The sequence below is a fragment of the Nothobranchius furzeri genome, chromosome 2, assembly GCF_043380555.1.
Source record: "Nothobranchius furzeri strain GRZ-AD chromosome 2, NfurGRZ-RIMD1, whole genome shotgun sequence".
In the NCBI taxonomy this organism is placed as follows: Eukaryota; Metazoa; Chordata; class Actinopteri; order Cyprinodontiformes; family Nothobranchiidae; genus Nothobranchius; species Nothobranchius furzeri.
In genome coordinates this window covers 2212436-2231181 of record NC_091742.1, presented here as the reverse complement: position 1 = coordinate 2231181, position 18746 = coordinate 2212436, and the positions used below count along the sequence as shown (strand labels likewise).

Sequence of the window (18746 nt, the reverse complement as noted above, 5' to 3'; positions counted from 1 at the left end):
CGTGCAGTGCGCCATTTCCTGTGACCCTTTGTGACCGATGTAAACAGAACAGGAAATAACCCACAGACATTTTTTCATGCAAGCATCTGTCTTTCTTCTCGTTTATTATTGTGTGTGAACAATGACATCACGTGGGGTTTTGCTATTATTCCGTGATTTCATGACGTCACAAGATCAGCTGTGTGAAACTCTTTCTCTCAAGTTTCGTGTGAGAATTGCTCCCGTTTGGGAACGAGCTCAGCGGTGGAACCCCGCTATTACGTTACGTGGCTGCTTCCACAGACAGTGGAAAGCCGGGGACATGTTTTGGACGTGCCCCTGAACCAAGGGGACGCCATTGTTACATTTTGAGCCTATTTGTTTTTACACACTACACTTCCCAAACATGTCAAACTCTGCAGTTTAGATCACGCCAGACAGGAAGTCAAACACAAAAGCAGCGTAAAACATCCAGAAACGTCAAAATAAAAGTCACGTGCAGGACGTAATTTCCGGTGAAACTTCTGAAGCCTACATAAACCAAAGCCCTTTTTGGAGACATGCAGCGGTCTTTCTCCTTGCTTTTTATTGTGTAGACTCCTGAAATCACGTGTTGTATTGCAATTCTCCCGTGATTTTGCAACCTCACAGCAGGGGTGGACATTAACTTCAAAACCAACCGGCCAGCCGGGCCGATAACTCTGAATATTTACCGGCCCTGCCAAGAATCTACCGGCCCCACTGGTCAGCCGCCAAAACGAGTCAAAATAACAACTCAACCGTTTTAAATGTAATAAACCTTTATTTTGTACACATTCACAAACATAATAACGTATTCAAGTTTGAATTTGTTTGTTCCCTCAACAAAACACGATTTTGTCGTCGCATACTTCCGGCATACAACGCAGCACATCACCAACGCCGCTTTGCTGTATTCGAGCCATTGACTGTGTTCGAGATGAGCCAGTTCTGCGCAGATTAGACCAGCAGTGATCGGCGAGCAGTGCATGCCGGTTAGATTTGTGCCCGAATTGACCCGACTTGCTCTGACGTCATGCATACGTAGGCATCGATAACCTCGTGAGATCAAGGCGGCCGCAGATTTTGGAGCAAGGCGCTGCAGTTGCTCTCTACCGGCTGCAAAACCTAGAGGATGACGGGAAACGCCTGGCTCTCACCTGATCTAAGATCTGATTGGTTCACATTTTGATCCAAACATCCGGTGGTAGAACATGAAATGTTAGTTGGTCACATGTATTCTGTAAATCATGTTACGTTGATGATGACAACAATATAGGCCATAAGGAGAAATGTGTTTTGTGTTCTTTTGTCACGTTTCCTATGAGCACACTGAACAGCTGATAACCTTTACTTATTATTACAGTCATGTCTCCATATACAATATATGATATCCACAAGCGCGTGAGGATGTGTTTCAGCTGCTAACAGGCACCAGAATTACAATTGAAAATTGAACAAGTGTGAATGCTAACGCGATATCTTCATCCATCGTCACCCCCGAGCTACACATGTAGGGAAGTCCAAGAGATTCAACTGGCAGAAACAACTGGTTCACACCACTCACTCACACACACACACACTCACTCACACTCACACACACACACACACTCACACTCACACTCACACACACACACACACACACACACACACACACACACACACACACACACACACACACACACACACACACACACACACACACACACACACACACACAGGAAAAGAGCTGAGGAAATGGAGAAAAACTACAGCTGAGCCGAGGCGCGCCTCGAATGGGGAGCGTCTGATCTGAACTGAGGAGCGGCGAGCAGCGGCCGGACTTCGTGAGCGATTCGCTTCGGGCGCTTCCGCGGCCGGTGTGTCCCCAGCGTTAAACGCCGGCTTTCAGCCACTCCCCCTGCTGCTTCCGTCTGCTCTCGTCTGTTTTCCAGGCGAGCCGCTGCTCAACTCAAATACGGCCATTCTCCGCGCCTACAGTCTTCTTTAAACCACCAAGAATCATTCCACCTACGCACACGCTTCTCTGCTTCATACCGTTTCGAACTGTCTCGCTTCTCCTCACCAGTTTTAAAGCGTTTTGCCGGAGATTTCATCAAGAAATCCCATCCCTGTGGTGGCGCGATCTTCCTGCGTGCTTGTGTGTTTCTAGCGTGGTTCCACTTCGTCTTTAATAGTGAACTTATAGTTCACGTGATAATAACTAGAATCGTGCAGGACGTGCACGAATCGTACAAGTGCAGTACGTGGCTAGAGGCGCGCAGGTTCACGCGCGCGAAATGAAAACGGCAGCTTCCTACAGGGCGGGGCCATGATGTAGGTGAAAGCCGGTGTGTAAATGACAAATAAAGCTTGGGCGCCACCCGGGCAGTAAGTCGTCAAGTATTTACCGCCCGACGAGAAAATTTAGCGCCATTGGCGCTCGGGCGCTTTAAAGGTCCACCCCTGCTCACAGGATCAGCTGTGTGGAACGCTTTCACTCTCATTTTGTGTCGGATTTTGTTCCCGGTCGGGCATGATCTTGCTGGTAAAACATACCTGTTATGTTACACGACCACTTTGGCGGCCGGTGGGAGGAAGGGGTAACGTTAACATGAGTCATGTGTCAGCTGTAACACATGTTGTGACCGTCGCCTTCTGGCCATTGCCTGTGTATTGCACTTAGTTGATGTGACGGACGCTTATGCATCCAGTGGAAATCCTGAGTTACACAGCGATTCAAGTTTCAAAGAGCTTATAAACATACCGTAAGGTGAGCTGTAGCGCTCAGGCCCAACTCTGTCAAGGCCAGGACGTTCAAATGGAAGTCTGTCATAACCAGCTCTTCCATCCGGATCCCGACTGCCGCTGCGATCCCGGTCTCTGTCTCTCTCCCTGTCTCTCTCTCTCTCTCGGTCTCTGTATCCCGACCGCAGAGCAGACGAAAGAGGAGACCTACACACAGGATTTGAATTCTTAAATTTCATTCCATTATATATTACTCAATGAAAACCACACTCAGGACTAATCACAAGGTCTGATATAATGTGAGCTTGTACCTTTCCACAACCATAGAGCGTGAGCTTGAATTTTAAAAAAGTACATATGTAGAGAAACTGAATACTTCTGTAAAAATCAGAAAATATGGTATAAACTCAGAACAAATCCTACCTTTCATCTCGTTCTCGTGAATGATAGCGCTCTCTCTCATATCTCTCCCTGTCATAGTCGAGGGGACTTTCTCTGTATAGTTCCCTCTCTCTGCTGTACTCCCGCCGGTCCATATAGGGGTCAGATCTTCTATCGTAATAAAGGTCTCTGCCGTAAGGATCTCTTACAGCGAACAATTCTGGAAGTTATGTTTTTGAACATATTTTTTAGAAAGATGCAAAAGCAGAATGAATACAAAAAGATCTTCTTTAAAAAGGGACCCTTACCTTTTTCATAGCCTCTGTCTGATGGCAATGGGTCAGGCCTCAGCACGATTCTCTCACCATAAGGGATGCGCTCTACAGTATGCCCGGGATCTGAAACATTAAATGTCAATCAGTAAATGCAATTGTCAATGTTTTGCAACATAACCAGTGTCTTTTCTAAAATAAATGTATAAGGTGCTTGGTTTTGCAACTGATACCGTGTCCATGTCCATAGTCAACAGTTTTAGAAATCAATGAGGGCTTTGACTGGTAATCTGGAGCAGCAGATTTGGATTCCCATGATACCGATTCACCAGTACTTGCATGTGATGCAGCAGTTATACCCTGGTGAGAATGGATAACATTTAAAAGATTGTAAAAACGTGTACATCAAACAATAGCAATGCCTCAATATTTTCTCCTTCTAAATACTTAAAATAATTACTTCTTGCAATCAAGTTAAAAATAAACGTCAATTTAATAACCTTCAGTGCGTTCCTGACATCTGCTGGAATCTCCAAACCAAGAAGACCTGCAGGGAGATCTGGCAGATTTTCACCAGGTGCAGATTGTAGCTCACCACCTGGGAGCTTTACTTCTTGCAATTCCCTTCAGATACAAAATAAAATCAACTGAATCTTTTGAAAGTTTCCTAAAACACTTTTGAGCATATTTAACAGTTAACACAAGGTGCTTTTAAACCAAACTGTCCAATGACCTGTTTCACTAGACTGCAGTCCTCAAAATACAGCTTCAAAACTGCTTTATCTATTCTACTTCACCTTCATAGTGACTTGAAGTTTATGCTATGCAAATATTGTACCTTCTTGTGTTTTGTACAGTTGAACGTTTAAACAACTAGTTTCAGGCTCTTTCCTGCTGCTGTTTTAGAACAAACTTCCACAATGCATCATACGTTCAAATGTTTGGAGCATCGCTGGCCAAAGTAAATAAAATGACCCAAAAAGTCCAATGATGGCTAATGTGACCTCACGTAATGGCATCCAGGAGGTTGAAAACGGTAATCAAACTTTACATGGGTGACTATAGAGGGTGGGGGCTCTCCGTAGCTGTTTTTACAAAACAATGCAGTCAATTTGCCGCAACGCCATGGTGGCATCAGGGAGCCCTAGGTCATTTATAAATGGTCAGACCATGGAGGTAATGGGGAGCAATCGTGCATCCTTTTTTATAAAAGATTAGGCGATGACGGCATAAAGAGAGTATGGGGCGGTCTCTGCGTTGCCGCAGACTTCTGTTTATCTTGGACCTAACTTGCTTTTAATTGCGAGCCGTGATGGTTACGTTTTTTTAACAAGCCGCTTCTAGAGGTGTCTGTCCCCCACAGATCCCATGCTGTCTCTTGGTAATCTGACCTCAAGCTCTAACGGAGAGAAGCTCCTGGAGTACTGCAGCGCTCCAGTTTGCCGTCTTGGCTAATTTTGTTCAAAAAACAACTTACGGCCCGTATTTACTTTCATTTTCAATTAGGTTGCCGGCCAGAGCTTGGCATCAAGTCCTTTCGTCATCATGACACCCCCCTCTGTTGCGCCAAGGCACAATCACAGTTTTTATGATGGAAAATTACTGCAATATTACTACCGAGCAAGCGGAACAAATTCCGCAAAGTTTGTGCCACACGATGCCCGCGTTGGCATGTTTATAAGACACACCGCTGTGGTAATATTACGCCTATTTGCCGGCACGGTGTGTCTTGTAAAAAGGTTCATGAAAGACCACTACCAACACCTTCAGTTATTTTATGTCTGTATTTGCACAACAGATATGAGGGCTGAGAAGATATAATAGCCAAGCAGCCAGCTGCAGCCAATAGGGGTGGGGAATAAGTTCCCTTTTACTCGTGTAATTGTTAATGCAATATCAAAGAACGAACGTTTATAGAGAGAACATAAGATCTTCTTGTGTGCAATCATCATGAAGGAGTCATAACTAATAGCAAAAGTTTTAAACACAACAGACCACCGAGTAAGAGTCAAAAAAAAAAAGTGTGTGTCAATTACGACCAAGCCCCCACAATGCGGCTCAAAAATTGAAGCAATCCCGGAAGTACCAAAAATTGCAGTTCCACCCTCATCCACTAGGGGCTGGTGTCAGAAGCGAGCAAATCCTCATTGACTCCCATGTTAAAAATACCAATTTCACAGCAGAAATAAACATGTTTACAGCCTGGTACCAAAACATGTTTTTGGTTTAAATGATCTAGCTTACACAGGGTTTCCCTTACATAGGCGTGGCGGGTCGCCACGGCTGAAATCCCACCGCCACGCCTACAAGATCCCAAGGTTGGTTTTTTTTGCGCTGTTTCCCGAAGAAGCAGCGGGAACTACTATGTTGTCGCTTGTGATCACAGCCGGCAGGCAGGTCAAGGTGAAGTTACAGCATAAGTTACTGAGTTTAAAATTAGAAAGGTAGCAGTGGATATAATGCTTTTTGGTTTACATGTTTCAATAGCAATAAAATAAATGAGTGTTGATGATCTTGACAGGGTTTCCTCCAGTGCTTATTAGGCCAGGTTCTCCTCCCCCCACCAGGCTAATCATCACTTAATCATGTAAAATGTATTTATTTTTTCATGTCTGACTTTAACCGCATCTAAAACTGTATTACGGCGTGAGCGCAACAGCGACAACTTAAGATCGAAGTGTGAGCAGAGTGAGAGGTCGGGTGTTTCATCTGAACCCTTAAAACCTCCAGCAGGCTACGCTGCACTATTGACGCGTTAGCACGCGGCGCTAACAACTTAGCGACGCGACATGTCTCGGAGAAAACGTAAAAACACGTTGGACGCTTCTTCTGAAGAGGGAAAATAACACCTCTTCAAGCAGAGCACGACGTCGCCTTGGCTCGTTCACGGCCGAGCCGGACTGAGCTCGATAACATTGACCCAGCACAGCCACTGGGTCGTTGGAGCTGCCCCGTGACTGCCTGATGGAAAACCAGCGAGTTTCATCAGACTCGTAAAGTTTCTTGTTTTTGCTGGGGACCCCCTGCATTTTACCGCTCCCTCCTGCAGTCTTCCCCTGTTAAAATCTAAAATGATTCTGTAAACTCCGTGTATCAATAGAAACAATATCTGCCTCTGCCAGCTGCAGTAAATGTAGTTTCCAAAAAAATAAATAAGAGGTGCATTCATCTGTGTATCTCCTTTGATCCGCATTAGTGATATTTTCAGCACCAAAACAATGAAGCAAAGAAACATATTCCTGAGTTTGTTAGTAATTTTATTTATTAGGTGCATCTGACCTGTTCTATTTTTCTCTGAAATGAGATCAAATCAGTGCTTCTATGGGTTGTCTCCACTCTGCACTAGAAAATTTTACTTTATTTAGAGACTTGTCATAATATCTCCCCATGCCCCGGCGTATCTCTGACTCAGAAGCTCTGGTGTTGTGCACAGTTAACTCCGGTTGTAGCTAGGTTGCTACCTCCGTTAGCTTAGCTACCACCTCTGCGTTAGCTTTGGGCTAGCTTGTAGCTAGTTCGACCGGGTGTCGTCAGTTGATCCCAGCCTTACAGCCACACCCTCAGCTCCACCTCTCTTCCCTTTTGTGGAATTGTCTGGATTTGACGGAACCTTTGACACGGTCAAAATGGCGGTGGTGGCCACCTCCCATTTGTCCTCAAAAACGTGTTATTGGAGTCTATGGAAACCCACTGTCCAATATTTATGTCGATGATTACGACTCACCAACATTAGCTCTCTAACCCTTAGGATAAAACAGAAACCCTTAAAATTATATTTCAAACAACCATACAGTCTTGCAAATATAAAAATAAAGGTTGTAAACATAATTACTAATGCATGCAACGTTGTTAATGTTTGGGAAAAAAGTACACGATTTTTAAAATAATTACCACACTAAGGAATGATGGCATCATCCCTACCCTACCATACACACAACAACACAGACATAATTTGACATTTGGAATGAGTGAAAGACCAAACTGTTCAATAATTTTTAAAGCAGCTTATGAAATGCATGTAATGTATATTGAAGAAAAACAAAAGTATGCTACTTATAGTACTTAAAATATAGTTCCTTTTAATGAATAGGGTAAAATTATTAACACTGTTTAACACAGGCTAAAATAAAACAGTGCAGGTTGCACTTATCACAGCAACTCAATGACTACATCTTTTAGAAATGTGTAAATCAGTAAAATAAATATATACTAGAATAATTTAAATGAAAATATATAAATTACCTTATTTGCTTGAGCTCTTGGGCAGCTTTTAAGATAATTTCATGCTGACGTTGAGACAGGGCAAGTACATTTGCCCCACTTGTTTCTTGCGATGCTGGGTCAGCTGAGCTTACAGGCTGGTCTTTAACAGATGCAGGTAAATCCATAGACAATTCTTCCCTACGTTCATCATAGAGAGATCTACGATCAGCATAGTCTGGATACTCTCTCTCTGGTAGTGGAGGAAGCCTTGAGGGCCTATCCCAGTCTGCAGGGAGAGTGCGTGGCAGGTCTTCATTCCTATATTGTGGCTCATCCCTGTATTCATGAACTCTAATCTCTCCTCTTGCCCCATTTTCATCATATGGATATGGGGGATCTCTCTCAGTTTCCAGATGCCAGCGTTCACCTCTTAGGAGCTCTGGAGGTGGCATGCGAGGAGGATATTCTCTCTCAGGAAGCACACGCTCTCTATCCCACTCAGACTCCAAGTGCTTGGGTTCATGTCGACCAACATCAGGATCATGGTCTTGTGGTAAACCTTTGTGATACACATCCTCCCCATGTTCGTAATCAACAGTAAAACCCTCATTATACCCTTCTTCATATTCCTCACATGTTGGACCTGGGCGCCACATGCCTCTTGCTACTCCTTGGCCAATAGGTCTTCTCCTCATTCCCCCCCTATCTATTATCTCATGTGGAGGCAATGGAGGGCCTCTCTCAGGTTGATACCATTCTTGCTCACCTTCTTCATCATACAAAGGTTCTTCTACAGAATCCACCAGTTCTTGAGATGGCGGTGGTCTTCTGCCTCTTCCAATGTCAGGATGGCTGTATGGATCATTATATACTGGGTGTATTGATGGATCCATGTTCATGTCATCATCAGACTCCAATTTCTGGCCTAAAGGCTCATGATCCATTTGCCCATGCATTGGATGAGGTGGGTGACCACGTCCTGGTGGCATAAAACCAGGGTGACCACGTAGGGGACGACTTCGACCAGGTGGAAATGGAGGTCTCATACCTCTCATTGGAGGTCTCCATTCTCCCCAGTAAGGGTCTTCTTCCTCAGCATCTTCAGCAAAATTGGGATCTTCCCAGTGTTCCTCCATGGGATCCCCTCTACCCATGAGTGGACCTCCTCTACCCATGGGGTAACCTCCTCTACCCATGAGCGGGCCTCCTCTACCCATTGGTGGGCCACCTCTACCCATTTGCGGGCCCCCTCTTCCCATTGGTGGGCCCCCTCTACCCATGGGTGGGCCTCCTCTCCCCATGGGTGGGCCTCCTCTTCCCATGGGTGGGCCTCCTCTTCCCATGGGTGGGCCTCCTCTCCCCATGGGTGGGCCTCCTCTTCCCATGGGTGGGCCTCCTCTTCCCATGGGTGGGCCTCCTCTTCCCATGGGTGGGCCTCCTCTTCCCATGGGTGGGCCTCCTCTAACCATTAGTGGAACTCCTCTTGCCATATGTGGCACACCTCTACCCATTGGATGTCCTCTGCCTATTGGAGGACCTCCTCGTCCCATAAGGATGCCTCCTCTACCCATTGGAGGTCCTCCTCTTCCCATCGGGGGCCCTCCTCTCATTGGAGGTCGACCTCGCCCCATATAGGGTCCAATCGGCTCTTCATAATACTCGTCCTCTTGAAAGCAATTTTCTGGCACCCATGGTTCTTCTGGTGGTTCTGCTGATTCATCACCACCAGCTTCCTCATAAGAAGAATCCTGCCATTGGTAGTTCTCCTGCTCCTCTTGCATTTCCATACTCTCTTCAGGAGGCATATAGTTGTGTGGCAATTCCTCCACCTCTTCTTCAGCTTGTATGGCATTTGGTCCTCTAAACTCTCCACGTCCACGCATTGGGGGCTGGCCTCTTCCCCTGCCAGAAGGCAGATTGGGAATTTCTGGCTTTGGAAGCAGACCACCAGAATCTTGTGGCTCTGGTTTGTTTTCTGTAATCTGTGATAGTCCACCTTCTTTGAGAGGATTTTGTGCAGAAGTCTCTGACTTTGGAGCAGACGTAACAGTTACAGAAGGCTTATCAGTAACAGGTTTAGCCTTTTCTGTAACATCAGAGGCATCTTTACCATCTGTTTCCTCAGCCTTTTCAATAGCTGATGTTTGAGGAATGGGGTCGTCTTGAACAAAAAAGCCATCAGTTCCAAGCAAGTTGTCATCTGTCAAGTCTTCAACATTGCTCTTATTTGGTTTTTCTTTGTCACAATGCAGCTCATTGGGTGGTTTAGATGTAGTCTTGGAATCAATAATGGCAGATAATGGTTTCTGATTAGATAGCTCTGATCTAGGCTGGGGACCTTGCTGTTGTTCTTGCTCAGGCACTGATGAAGAATCCAAAAAAGGTGGGGCACTAACCAGCCTTGGGGGTTCAAACATGGGCTGCTGTTCAAACCGAGATTGGTCAAACCTAGGTGGCCCATCAAAACGCTGTCGTGGTTGGTCAAATCTAGGTGGCCCATCAAAACGCTGTCGTGGTTGGTCAAATCTAGGTGGCCCATCAAAACGCTGTCGTGGTTGGTCAAATCTAGGTGGCCCATCAAAACGCTGTCGTGGTTGGTCGAATCTGGGTGGCCCATCAAAACGCTGTCGTGGTTGGTCGAATCTGGGTGGCCCATCAAAACGCTGTCGTGGTTGGTCAAATCTAGGTGGCCTTTCAAAGCGCTGCCTTGGTTGGTCAAATTGAGGTGGATTATCAAAACGCTGCTGAGGCTGGTTGAACTGTGGAGGGCCATCAAAACGCTGCTGAGGCTGGTTGAACCGTGGAGGGCCATCAAAACGAGGCGGGGGCTGGTCAAACATTGGAGGACCATTAAAACCTCGTGGTGGCTGACCAAACGTTGTAGGACCTTCAAGGTCTTCTGGTGGCTGGTCAAATATGTTTTTCCTGAGATCAGTAAAAAGAGAACATGTAAACTATTACTATAAATAATTACATTGCATCACATTTTGCTTTAAAAGAAAAATCAACTCCACCTATCTAAGAAGAGAACAGTCCCAACTGACCTTAGAGTTCCGCTTTCATCAAAACTTGATGGTTGTCCAGGTGGTGGCCCAGGGGGTCTGACTCCAAGTCCAGTGGGAGCACTTGCCTGCAAAGGGGGTCCAGCAGGTGGTTCCGATTGTGCTAAAAAAGGAGGAGGTTGCTGACTTTGAGTTATGTTACCAACAGCAACTGGAGGTTGCTGAATACCTGGGATTATTTCTTGCTGCTGCATTTGGATACCTTGTCCAGGGTATTGACCAAACTGTCCCACCATAGCACTACTGTACTGGTTTGAGGCAAATGGTACAATGGCAGAAATAGTGGCTACCCTTTCTTGAAGGTGGGCATTGGTGGCATTCATCTGTTCTTGCCACTGCTTCCACTGGTGCTCATAGTCCTGTAGTTGATCTTTGTGGGGATAAGTCTGAAACTGCTCATACCACAAGGCAAATGATCTAACCCAGTCTTGGAATAAAAGAGTGAACTGTTGCAGTTGCATTTGATAGTGTCTCAGTTGCATTTCAGCAGGCATCGACTGAAAAAAGGGCAATACAGTTAAGCTCTAGTACAAGTGAAACTGATGACTTGCATTACACTCTTAAGAGTTGATCTACCTGTAGGTCTGATGGTTGTTGAATCAGCTGCTGGTATTGTTCAAGGATCTTCTGAAGCTTTTCATGTTGCTGCATGAGTGCCTGGTACTGTAAATTGGTTCTCTGCTGTTGCACCTGCTGCCACTGTGCTGCTGCAGCCTGTAACTGCTGGAGACGAACAGCTTCTTCAGGGTCTTTTGGAGCATCAGGCTTTAGATAGAATTAAGCAAATGTTAAGCAAATGTTAGAGTATATCTCATAATTTCTATTTTGAATTTTTTTTTAAATATGTCTGGTTGAAGATGACATGTTTTAATGGAGTCAAGTCACTACAGAACTTAAAACAAAACAAAACAAAAAAAAATCACTGACTAAAATCAAGCAGTTCAAAACTGAATAACATAAAACATTTAAAAAGGTAGAGTTGCACAACAAAAGAATGAATAAGGTTGGGTCCTGTTTAGGGGTGTGCCATCTTACGATTTGATTTTGACTCAGGGTCCTTCATTTTGATTACTAACCAATCACCATGATTACGACTATTCATAGCTTCATCGTGCTTTCAAATTAATGCAGCACACATTTCAAGTTGCCAAACACATTTTACTCTACTCTTTTGTACGTTTGTTCTGCGTTTACCTATGTAATACATATCTTTCTTTTTTTACACAGTTTAGTACAAAGATAAACGGAAGCGATTCCACTGGCAACTCTGAAGATGATTAGAGGAATTAGTCAAGACGCGCCAGGATTTTTTTTTATTAAACGGTGTTAAAAAAAAAGAAGAAATACAATTAACTCTTATTATTTTAGTTATGTACAACTGAACAAATTCCCAACACACTTTTGCTAGTGTTGCTCTTGTATTTTATTATACTTGAATTCCACTAAACACATCTCTAAATGCTTAAGTACTATGAAGTGGGCCGATGTTAAACAATAGCAACTGTGTCAGTTCCAATACAGTCATGAAAAACAAAAAAACAGTGCATGTAGGAGACAAAGATTTAAAAAATAAATATATAAAAAGATTAACAACAACCATTTAATGTTTGAAAAAGTTGCGTGGTTGAATTTTCAGTTTTACTTAAATAGTTTAAAGGGGCTGTCCAAATTTTAGAGACGTTCATAAAGTTCATGAACGTGATCACATGACAGCACCGACACGGTGCACCGAGACAATAGCAGCTCACGCAGCAACTGACTTGGTATCTTAAAAGAACTCAACTTCTGTGGTTTGGGAGTATTTGGGTTCGAAGCAAACTTAAAGGAAGAGCCAGTAAACACTGATGTGGTTATTTGTGCAAACAAATGATGACTGCGAAAGATGCATGCCTCGTTGGAACTGCGGAGGAGAAAGGTGTAGCTGAAATAGCAGACTTCTGTTTAGACGACAGCATTCTTTTCTGGTGGAAATAAGCAGCTAGCCCTCCCCAGGTGTCGCAACTAGCCCCAAAGTACCCGTATGTCTGTGCCACAAGCTCATCAAAGCGGGTTTTCAGCAATCAGTATACAATGTTCTATGTTGAAGCCAGAAAAGGTAAACATGCTAGTTTATCTGGCGTAAAATCTTTTTATCAGCTGCGTTATTTTTTTTGAGTTGTTAATATTATGTTTGTTATGTTGTTATCTTTTAAGTAATAGTGTTTGTTATTCAGTTTCTGAATGGTGAAGTTTCAAACCAACAGTTTGGTAATTCCATTTGAGGCTTATGTCTTCATCTTTAAATTAGTCCCAGTGATACGGTGCACCTTGGTAAAATGTGGAGGAAGCTAGACGGTATTAAGATGTATGAAGAGCTACACCATTGGCAGGATGTAAACAATGGTGAAATATCCGTTAAGCCAGTCAAGCTGAGAGTTGGCTGATTCGGGTCCTTAATCAACAACCTATAGTAACATTTACTTTAGCAGCAGACTTCAATAATGGGATGGATACTACACAAGCTAGCATCCACCACAATCAGGCTTTTCCACCAAAGGCAAAAGCGTTATACGCATAGTATGCAGCAATAAGCTGCTGTTATTGTGGATGGGTATTATTCCAACAGCCAGTGTAGTCTTACACTTTAAATCAGTGTTAATTATTTTTTTTCTCACCACAAAGCGACATTGGATATGACCGTTCGGACTATTTTTTTTTCCTTTACATAAAAATATTCTCTTCTTAAACATTTTGTTCTTATTTGTTAAAGGCCTAGTCCACACGTAGCCGGGGTTTTTTAAAAACGAATATCCGCCCCTCCAAAAACTTGCATCCACACCACCGCGTTTTAAAAACAAACTCTGTCCACACGTACCCAGATAAATACGTTGTTAAGGACATGCCAGACCTGTAGGCGGCAGTACTTCCCCCGTTCTTAACCTCGTCCTTCGTCTGTGGTCTTCCGCAAGGAGCAGTAATTCCGTTTGCAAAAACAAACGAGCAGAAAGCGCTTGGACAATTGATGCATCGGGTAGTGACAGAGCGCAGCTCCGAGGGCTTCCATGATGCCGGCTAGTGTAAACACAGGTCGCACACGTGATGTCAGCATTTTTTTGTAGCGGAAAGTGACGTTGCGGACCTTAAAACTCCGGTTTTGTCTGTCCACACGCAGACACCCAAAACGGAGAAAACGCAGATCTTCACTTTGGCCGGAGTTTTTAAAAAGATCCGTTTTCATGTGAAAAAACTCAGTTTTCGTGTGGATGACAGGCCAAAACGTAGGAAAATATCTACATTTTGGCAGATCCCCGGCTACGTGTGGACAGGGCCAAAGTCTAACTTTAAAGATTCGCCTAAAAAAATGCATCCAATGTGGTGGATGCTGGTGGGATATCGTTACTTTGGCAGGCATAAAATTGAAAAGCATCATAGGAGTTGTAGTTTATGGCCAATGTACACTTGATAGCATTATTCTTAATGTAATCACATGACTTAAGTGCTAGCATGCCAGATTTGGCCTTCAGATGTCCACTTGTAGGTTAATATGAAAAAGCAGGTCAAAGAAAGGTCTTTTGAAATATTTTTTAAAATATTTTATGTTTCAAGTATCTATTTAGACAGAAAAGTGCAAATGAGAGGCAGGTGTGGTACCCAACCCTATTCAGGAAATGACAGGAATCACAATAACTATGGTTAAATACCAAGATATTGTGTTTATGGGGAAGTGGTCAGTATGACTTACTGTGTCTGTAACTGTGGATGGGTTTCCAACATTTCCACTCTGCAAATTTGTGCAAATGATATAAAAAGATTTAGTCTGCAAGACAAATCCCCTAGAAAACCTGACTTGGAATGTGCTTCAAGGCTGTTCAGTAAAATAAATAAATAATAATCTAATAAAGTTTATCTGAATGACTTAATTACAAATGCATATACATGTTTTAGGTAGCCATTTTTTGTAAAATAAGGACCAACTTTGTTTGGGCCAAGAAATTAAAAAACTATTTCATTTTTTTTAAAAATGCTGCAGTGCTACCCAATTTTCTTGAGATCTGATCAAAATTTGTTTCTAAGAAGCTTACTGAACAGCCATTAGGTACACACCACTTTTGTCATGCATAAGAAAAACAACTAATACTAGAGAACACAATTAAAACTGATTATTTGGATTAAACATTGTTGCCTTTAAGGAATGTTTTGCATTGTGTAATATCCCTAAACCAAACCTTCACACATTTAACATATTTAATGAATCTGGTCCCCTAGACTCACTCGGTCAGTGCCTAGAGCAAGTTAATGACTGGATGCAATCAAGTGTCCGTCAGTTAAGCAAAAACAAGACTGAAGTTATTGTCTTTGGAAATAAGGATAGGTTGGAAGTTATTCCTCAACTTAGCTCTAAAGGAATAAAGGCAAAGACCCAAGTTAGAAATCTTGGTGTTACCATTGCTTCAGAGTTGAGCTTCACTGGTGACATTAAAACTACACCTAGATCAGCGTTTTATCATCTCCATCAATTAGCAAGGCTCAGATGTCTCATGTCAAAACAAGACCAAGAGAAACTCATTCATGCATTCATCTCCAGCAGGCTGGACTATTGCAATGGTCTTCCCAAAACAGCTGTAAAACAACTGCAGCTTATTGAGAATGTTGCTGCTAGTCTTAAGGTGACAATGTGTAGTTTTTACCATTAATTTCTGGAAATATCTTTTGAAATGTTGTTGTAAATGAATTAAAAGACACCCAGCTGTTGAAAAACGTTGGCAGTTTCACAGCATATAAGCCCGTGAGGACAGAATGTATTTCCTGATTTGTAGCAAATTGTTATAAAACTTTCAGCATTAATAAACGTTTTACACATTTACCTCTTCACTTATTGCGAGTTATTAAAAGAAATCTGATGCTCTTGTTATTTTGCTGGAGGTTGCGCTCCTAAGGATTTTTAACCCTAATGGCCATCTGTTGGTAAGGTAGGGATGGGTACCTTTGACATTTGAATCGATTCGGTACTAATTCCCGGTACCTAGGAATCGATACCGGTACTTAACGGTACCAATTTTCGATACTTTTGAGTGTTTATTATTTTAACTCTCTTTTATAATTAAATATATATTTTTCTCAATTTATAACCATATTTGATAAATATCACGATAAATAACATACAACTGTTTGTATTTTAACATTGTCCTTGTAGTTTTATAAGCTGATAATTAAACTGAAGCAAACATCTTTACTGTGAACTAAATTTACTGTGTATCTTCATTCCTTTTGCCGTCCTTTTTCATTTGATTTTTCCTACTGGGAAGTTAGAATTTCCGAGGAGATAGCGAACGCACCATTAGCTGATAACAATGGTGGCAATGGAAGCTAATTTATCAAGCTAACATTATCTTAAACAGTTTATTTAGCTGCTGGAGCAGATTAAAACGATGATGCCTCACGCTTAGATCGTTGCCGCTGGTATCATCTTCACCCGTCGCATTTAGTAAAGTGAAGCCAAACTTTAGAGCGCGTTCATGTTCTTCTAGTCAGAAATTCTGAGTTCCGAGGAGAAAGCGAACACACCATTAGCTAGACGGAAGCTAACAAATCAAGCTAACGTTATCTTAAACATTTTATTTACCTACCGGAGCAGATTAAGATGAGGATGTCTCACTTAGATCGTTGTCGCTGGTTTCATCATCGTTCTTTCTACCATGTTGCTCTGTTTACAACTCGCTCGCAGCGACCGACGACATAACGCTCTTGCGCATGCGCAGCTGTCTTGGCAAGTTCTCTTTATGAAGGACGGGTACCGAAACGAGGCACCGTTTGAAATGACGTGAATCGGTGCTCGGTCGGTACTGTGGAATTCGGTCGGTACCTTAAAAAGTACCGAATTCGGTACCCATCCCTATGGTAAGGTATTACTTGAACTTGTCAAACAGTCAGCAGGTAGAACCGTGGGTCAGAACCAAACAGGGTGAAGCTGCTTTTAGTCACTATGCTGCACACAGATGGAATCAGCTTCTTCATGACCTCAAATGTGCCCTAAACTCTAGTAACTTTTAAATCAAAATTAAAAACCTTCATGTATTCATCAGCCTTTGAATAAATGTTTCTTATGCAGCACTTTCTGCTCTGTAACTGCTAACCTTTTGACTATGCCTTTTATCTCAAATGAATCTACATTTCTTAGTTTGATTCACTGTGTTTGCTGTTCTTGCTTCTGTAAAGCACTTTGAATGTGCCATGTGTGAAGAATCCTCACCTTTACTACCACAGGTGGTGGAGGGGGCGCAGGAGCCTCATCTTTCGGAGGGGGTGGAGGCGGTGCACTTTTCAATGGTTCTGATGGAGGTGGAGGAGGTGGAGCAGTTTGACATGGGGGTGGCTGAGGCGGCAGAGAAGCATCACCTTGTTTCTGATTCTGTTTCTCTTTCTCTTGTCTCAACTTCTGTAGATTTTCAAGATGTTGTTTGTACCACAGGTGCTGCTGCTCCTGGTGGAAAAAAGCAGACTAAGAAAGATCCCACAAAGACTTTATTTATCATTTTCCATACTTTTTTTTACACGCCCAAAGTTATGATGAAATATGAATTAAAAAAAATTAACACATAATCACCAAACATGGCAATCCTTGGGCGTGTAAACATGCAGAATATTATTTTTTCTCTTAACGTTGGGCTACAAAATGTATTTTTGCAATTAAGGATTGTGAAACGTGTCTGCTCATTTTAACAAAAACATACCACATAACTTATAAAAATCAAAACTCACTTAAAGGTTAGCAATGTGGCACACTTTTTACTTGTTTTTATTTTGCAGCTGTTTGGCGAGTGGGTGTGCATAAATATAAATGTCAGCTGCATTAACTGTTTATCAAGTGGAAAAACAAAGACATTACCTGCAGATGTAAGGAAGTATTATCCTCAGCTGTATTTGCATTATTACTACTGGCTTCCTTAGTTCCAGGAGCCTCGATTGGTGGTAGTGGTGGCTCTGGAGGAGGCGGGACCTCGGCGTGCTTCTGCGGTGCAGGTGGCGGTGGAGGAGGCGGTTGGGGTCCCTGGTTGGGAGCCGCACGCCCTCTTGGCATCTGAGCCTGATCCTGATGAAAATACGAGTGACCATCACCAACCTCTTCAGCGTATCCCGTTTCTTCTGAATGCCACTGAGAGCCAGTAAAACCACCGGAGTGTCCACCTCCACCACCGAACGCAGGGGAGCTGTTACCATGATGCAACACAGACTTGAGCTGTTTCTGGTGCAGCATCTGAAGCTGCTCCATCTGTTGACGGTGCTGCTCCTGAAGGCTGGAGAACAGCGAGTTGCTGCTGCTGGTTGAGGCCTCGAAGCCGCCGAATCCTCCAGCTTGCTCTGCATGACCACCCATAGGAGGCTTACGAGGTCCAGACCCTCCGTAGTTTTGCGACGGAGGCGCCCCATAGTTCCCCCAGGAGGGATACATTGTGTAAAACTAAGCCAAAAGAAGCTAAAACTTTACAGTTAGCCCGGAGAAGCTAACAAAGATAACGTCGGCCTACGTACATGAGGACGGACGCTACTGAATCGAATCTTTCCCAACAAGCGACATGTGATGAAATTGTAAATTCGGCAAAATAGTTAGTAATGCACTGGAGAACAAAATGGGGGTGAAAATTTTTCTGTAAATGCCTTTTAAACAACGTCTGGTCGTGTCGTATCGTTGAATGGCCGACGACCGAAAACGAGCACTCTGATGAAGACGGAAATACGTCACACATTAGGCGAGCTCCTTGTCTTCTTCGTTTTGTTAAATAGCGGATGCAAGCTACCTTTTGATGCGTTACCGCCACCACCAACTGGAATAGAGTGTAACTATAAAGTTGCTCAGGATAAACGAAATAAAATCTTTGTATTAAAGGTCCAGATGCAGCTATTTCTCTTCTAAAAGAAGCTGTCTTGTTTCAAGGAAAATAATCAACAACTGGAATCTGAATAAAATAAACTATGTAATGAATCAACTTCCTCAATAAAAGCTGCATTTAGCTCATGTATTTTGATGTTCAATCACTGTCCTCGATTGAAGTGAGGTAAAGTTTTTCTTCTCCTCACTCCATTTAGAGCATTTTTGTTAAATTTAGACCCAATTGTGCTGATGTCC

At 43.1% G+C, this 18746-nt stretch overlaps 1 protein-coding gene across 5 annotated transcripts in view; it reads right to left on the bottom strand.

Moving 5' to 3' along the window:
• The window catches only part of ylpm1 (YLP motif containing 1), a 47842-nt gene extending 29540 nt beyond the window's left edge, over nucleotides 1-18302 (bottom strand). For 2 of the 5 annotated variants that reach the window (XM_070542752.1, XM_070542745.1), the window contains exons 1-11: nucleotides 17508-18302; nucleotides 16872-17120; nucleotides 14364-14402; nucleotides 11219-11407; nucleotides 10625-11139; nucleotides 7620-10505; nucleotides 3878-4001; nucleotides 3611-3737; nucleotides 3414-3503; nucleotides 3148-3325; nucleotides 2744-2931 (exon numbers count right to left, since the gene is read on the bottom strand). In XM_070542752.1, the coding sequence (XP_070398853.1) occupies nucleotides 2744-2931; nucleotides 3148-3325; nucleotides 3414-3503; nucleotides 3611-3737; nucleotides 3878-4001; nucleotides 7620-10505; nucleotides 10625-11139; nucleotides 11219-11407; nucleotides 14364-14402; nucleotides 16872-17120; nucleotides 17508-18071 (5149 nt within the window). In that variant the 5' untranslated portion in view covers nucleotides 18072-18302. The remainder of the gene's footprint in view (nucleotides 1-2743; nucleotides 2932-3147; nucleotides 3326-3413; nucleotides 3504-3610; nucleotides 3738-3877; nucleotides 4002-7619; nucleotides 10506-10624; nucleotides 11140-11218; nucleotides 11408-14363; nucleotides 14403-16871; nucleotides 17121-17507) is intronic. The other 3 variants (XM_070542751.1, XM_015947168.3, XM_070542749.1) reach the window with 3 other exon arrangements.
• Nucleotides 18303-18746: the final 444 nt, after the last annotated feature.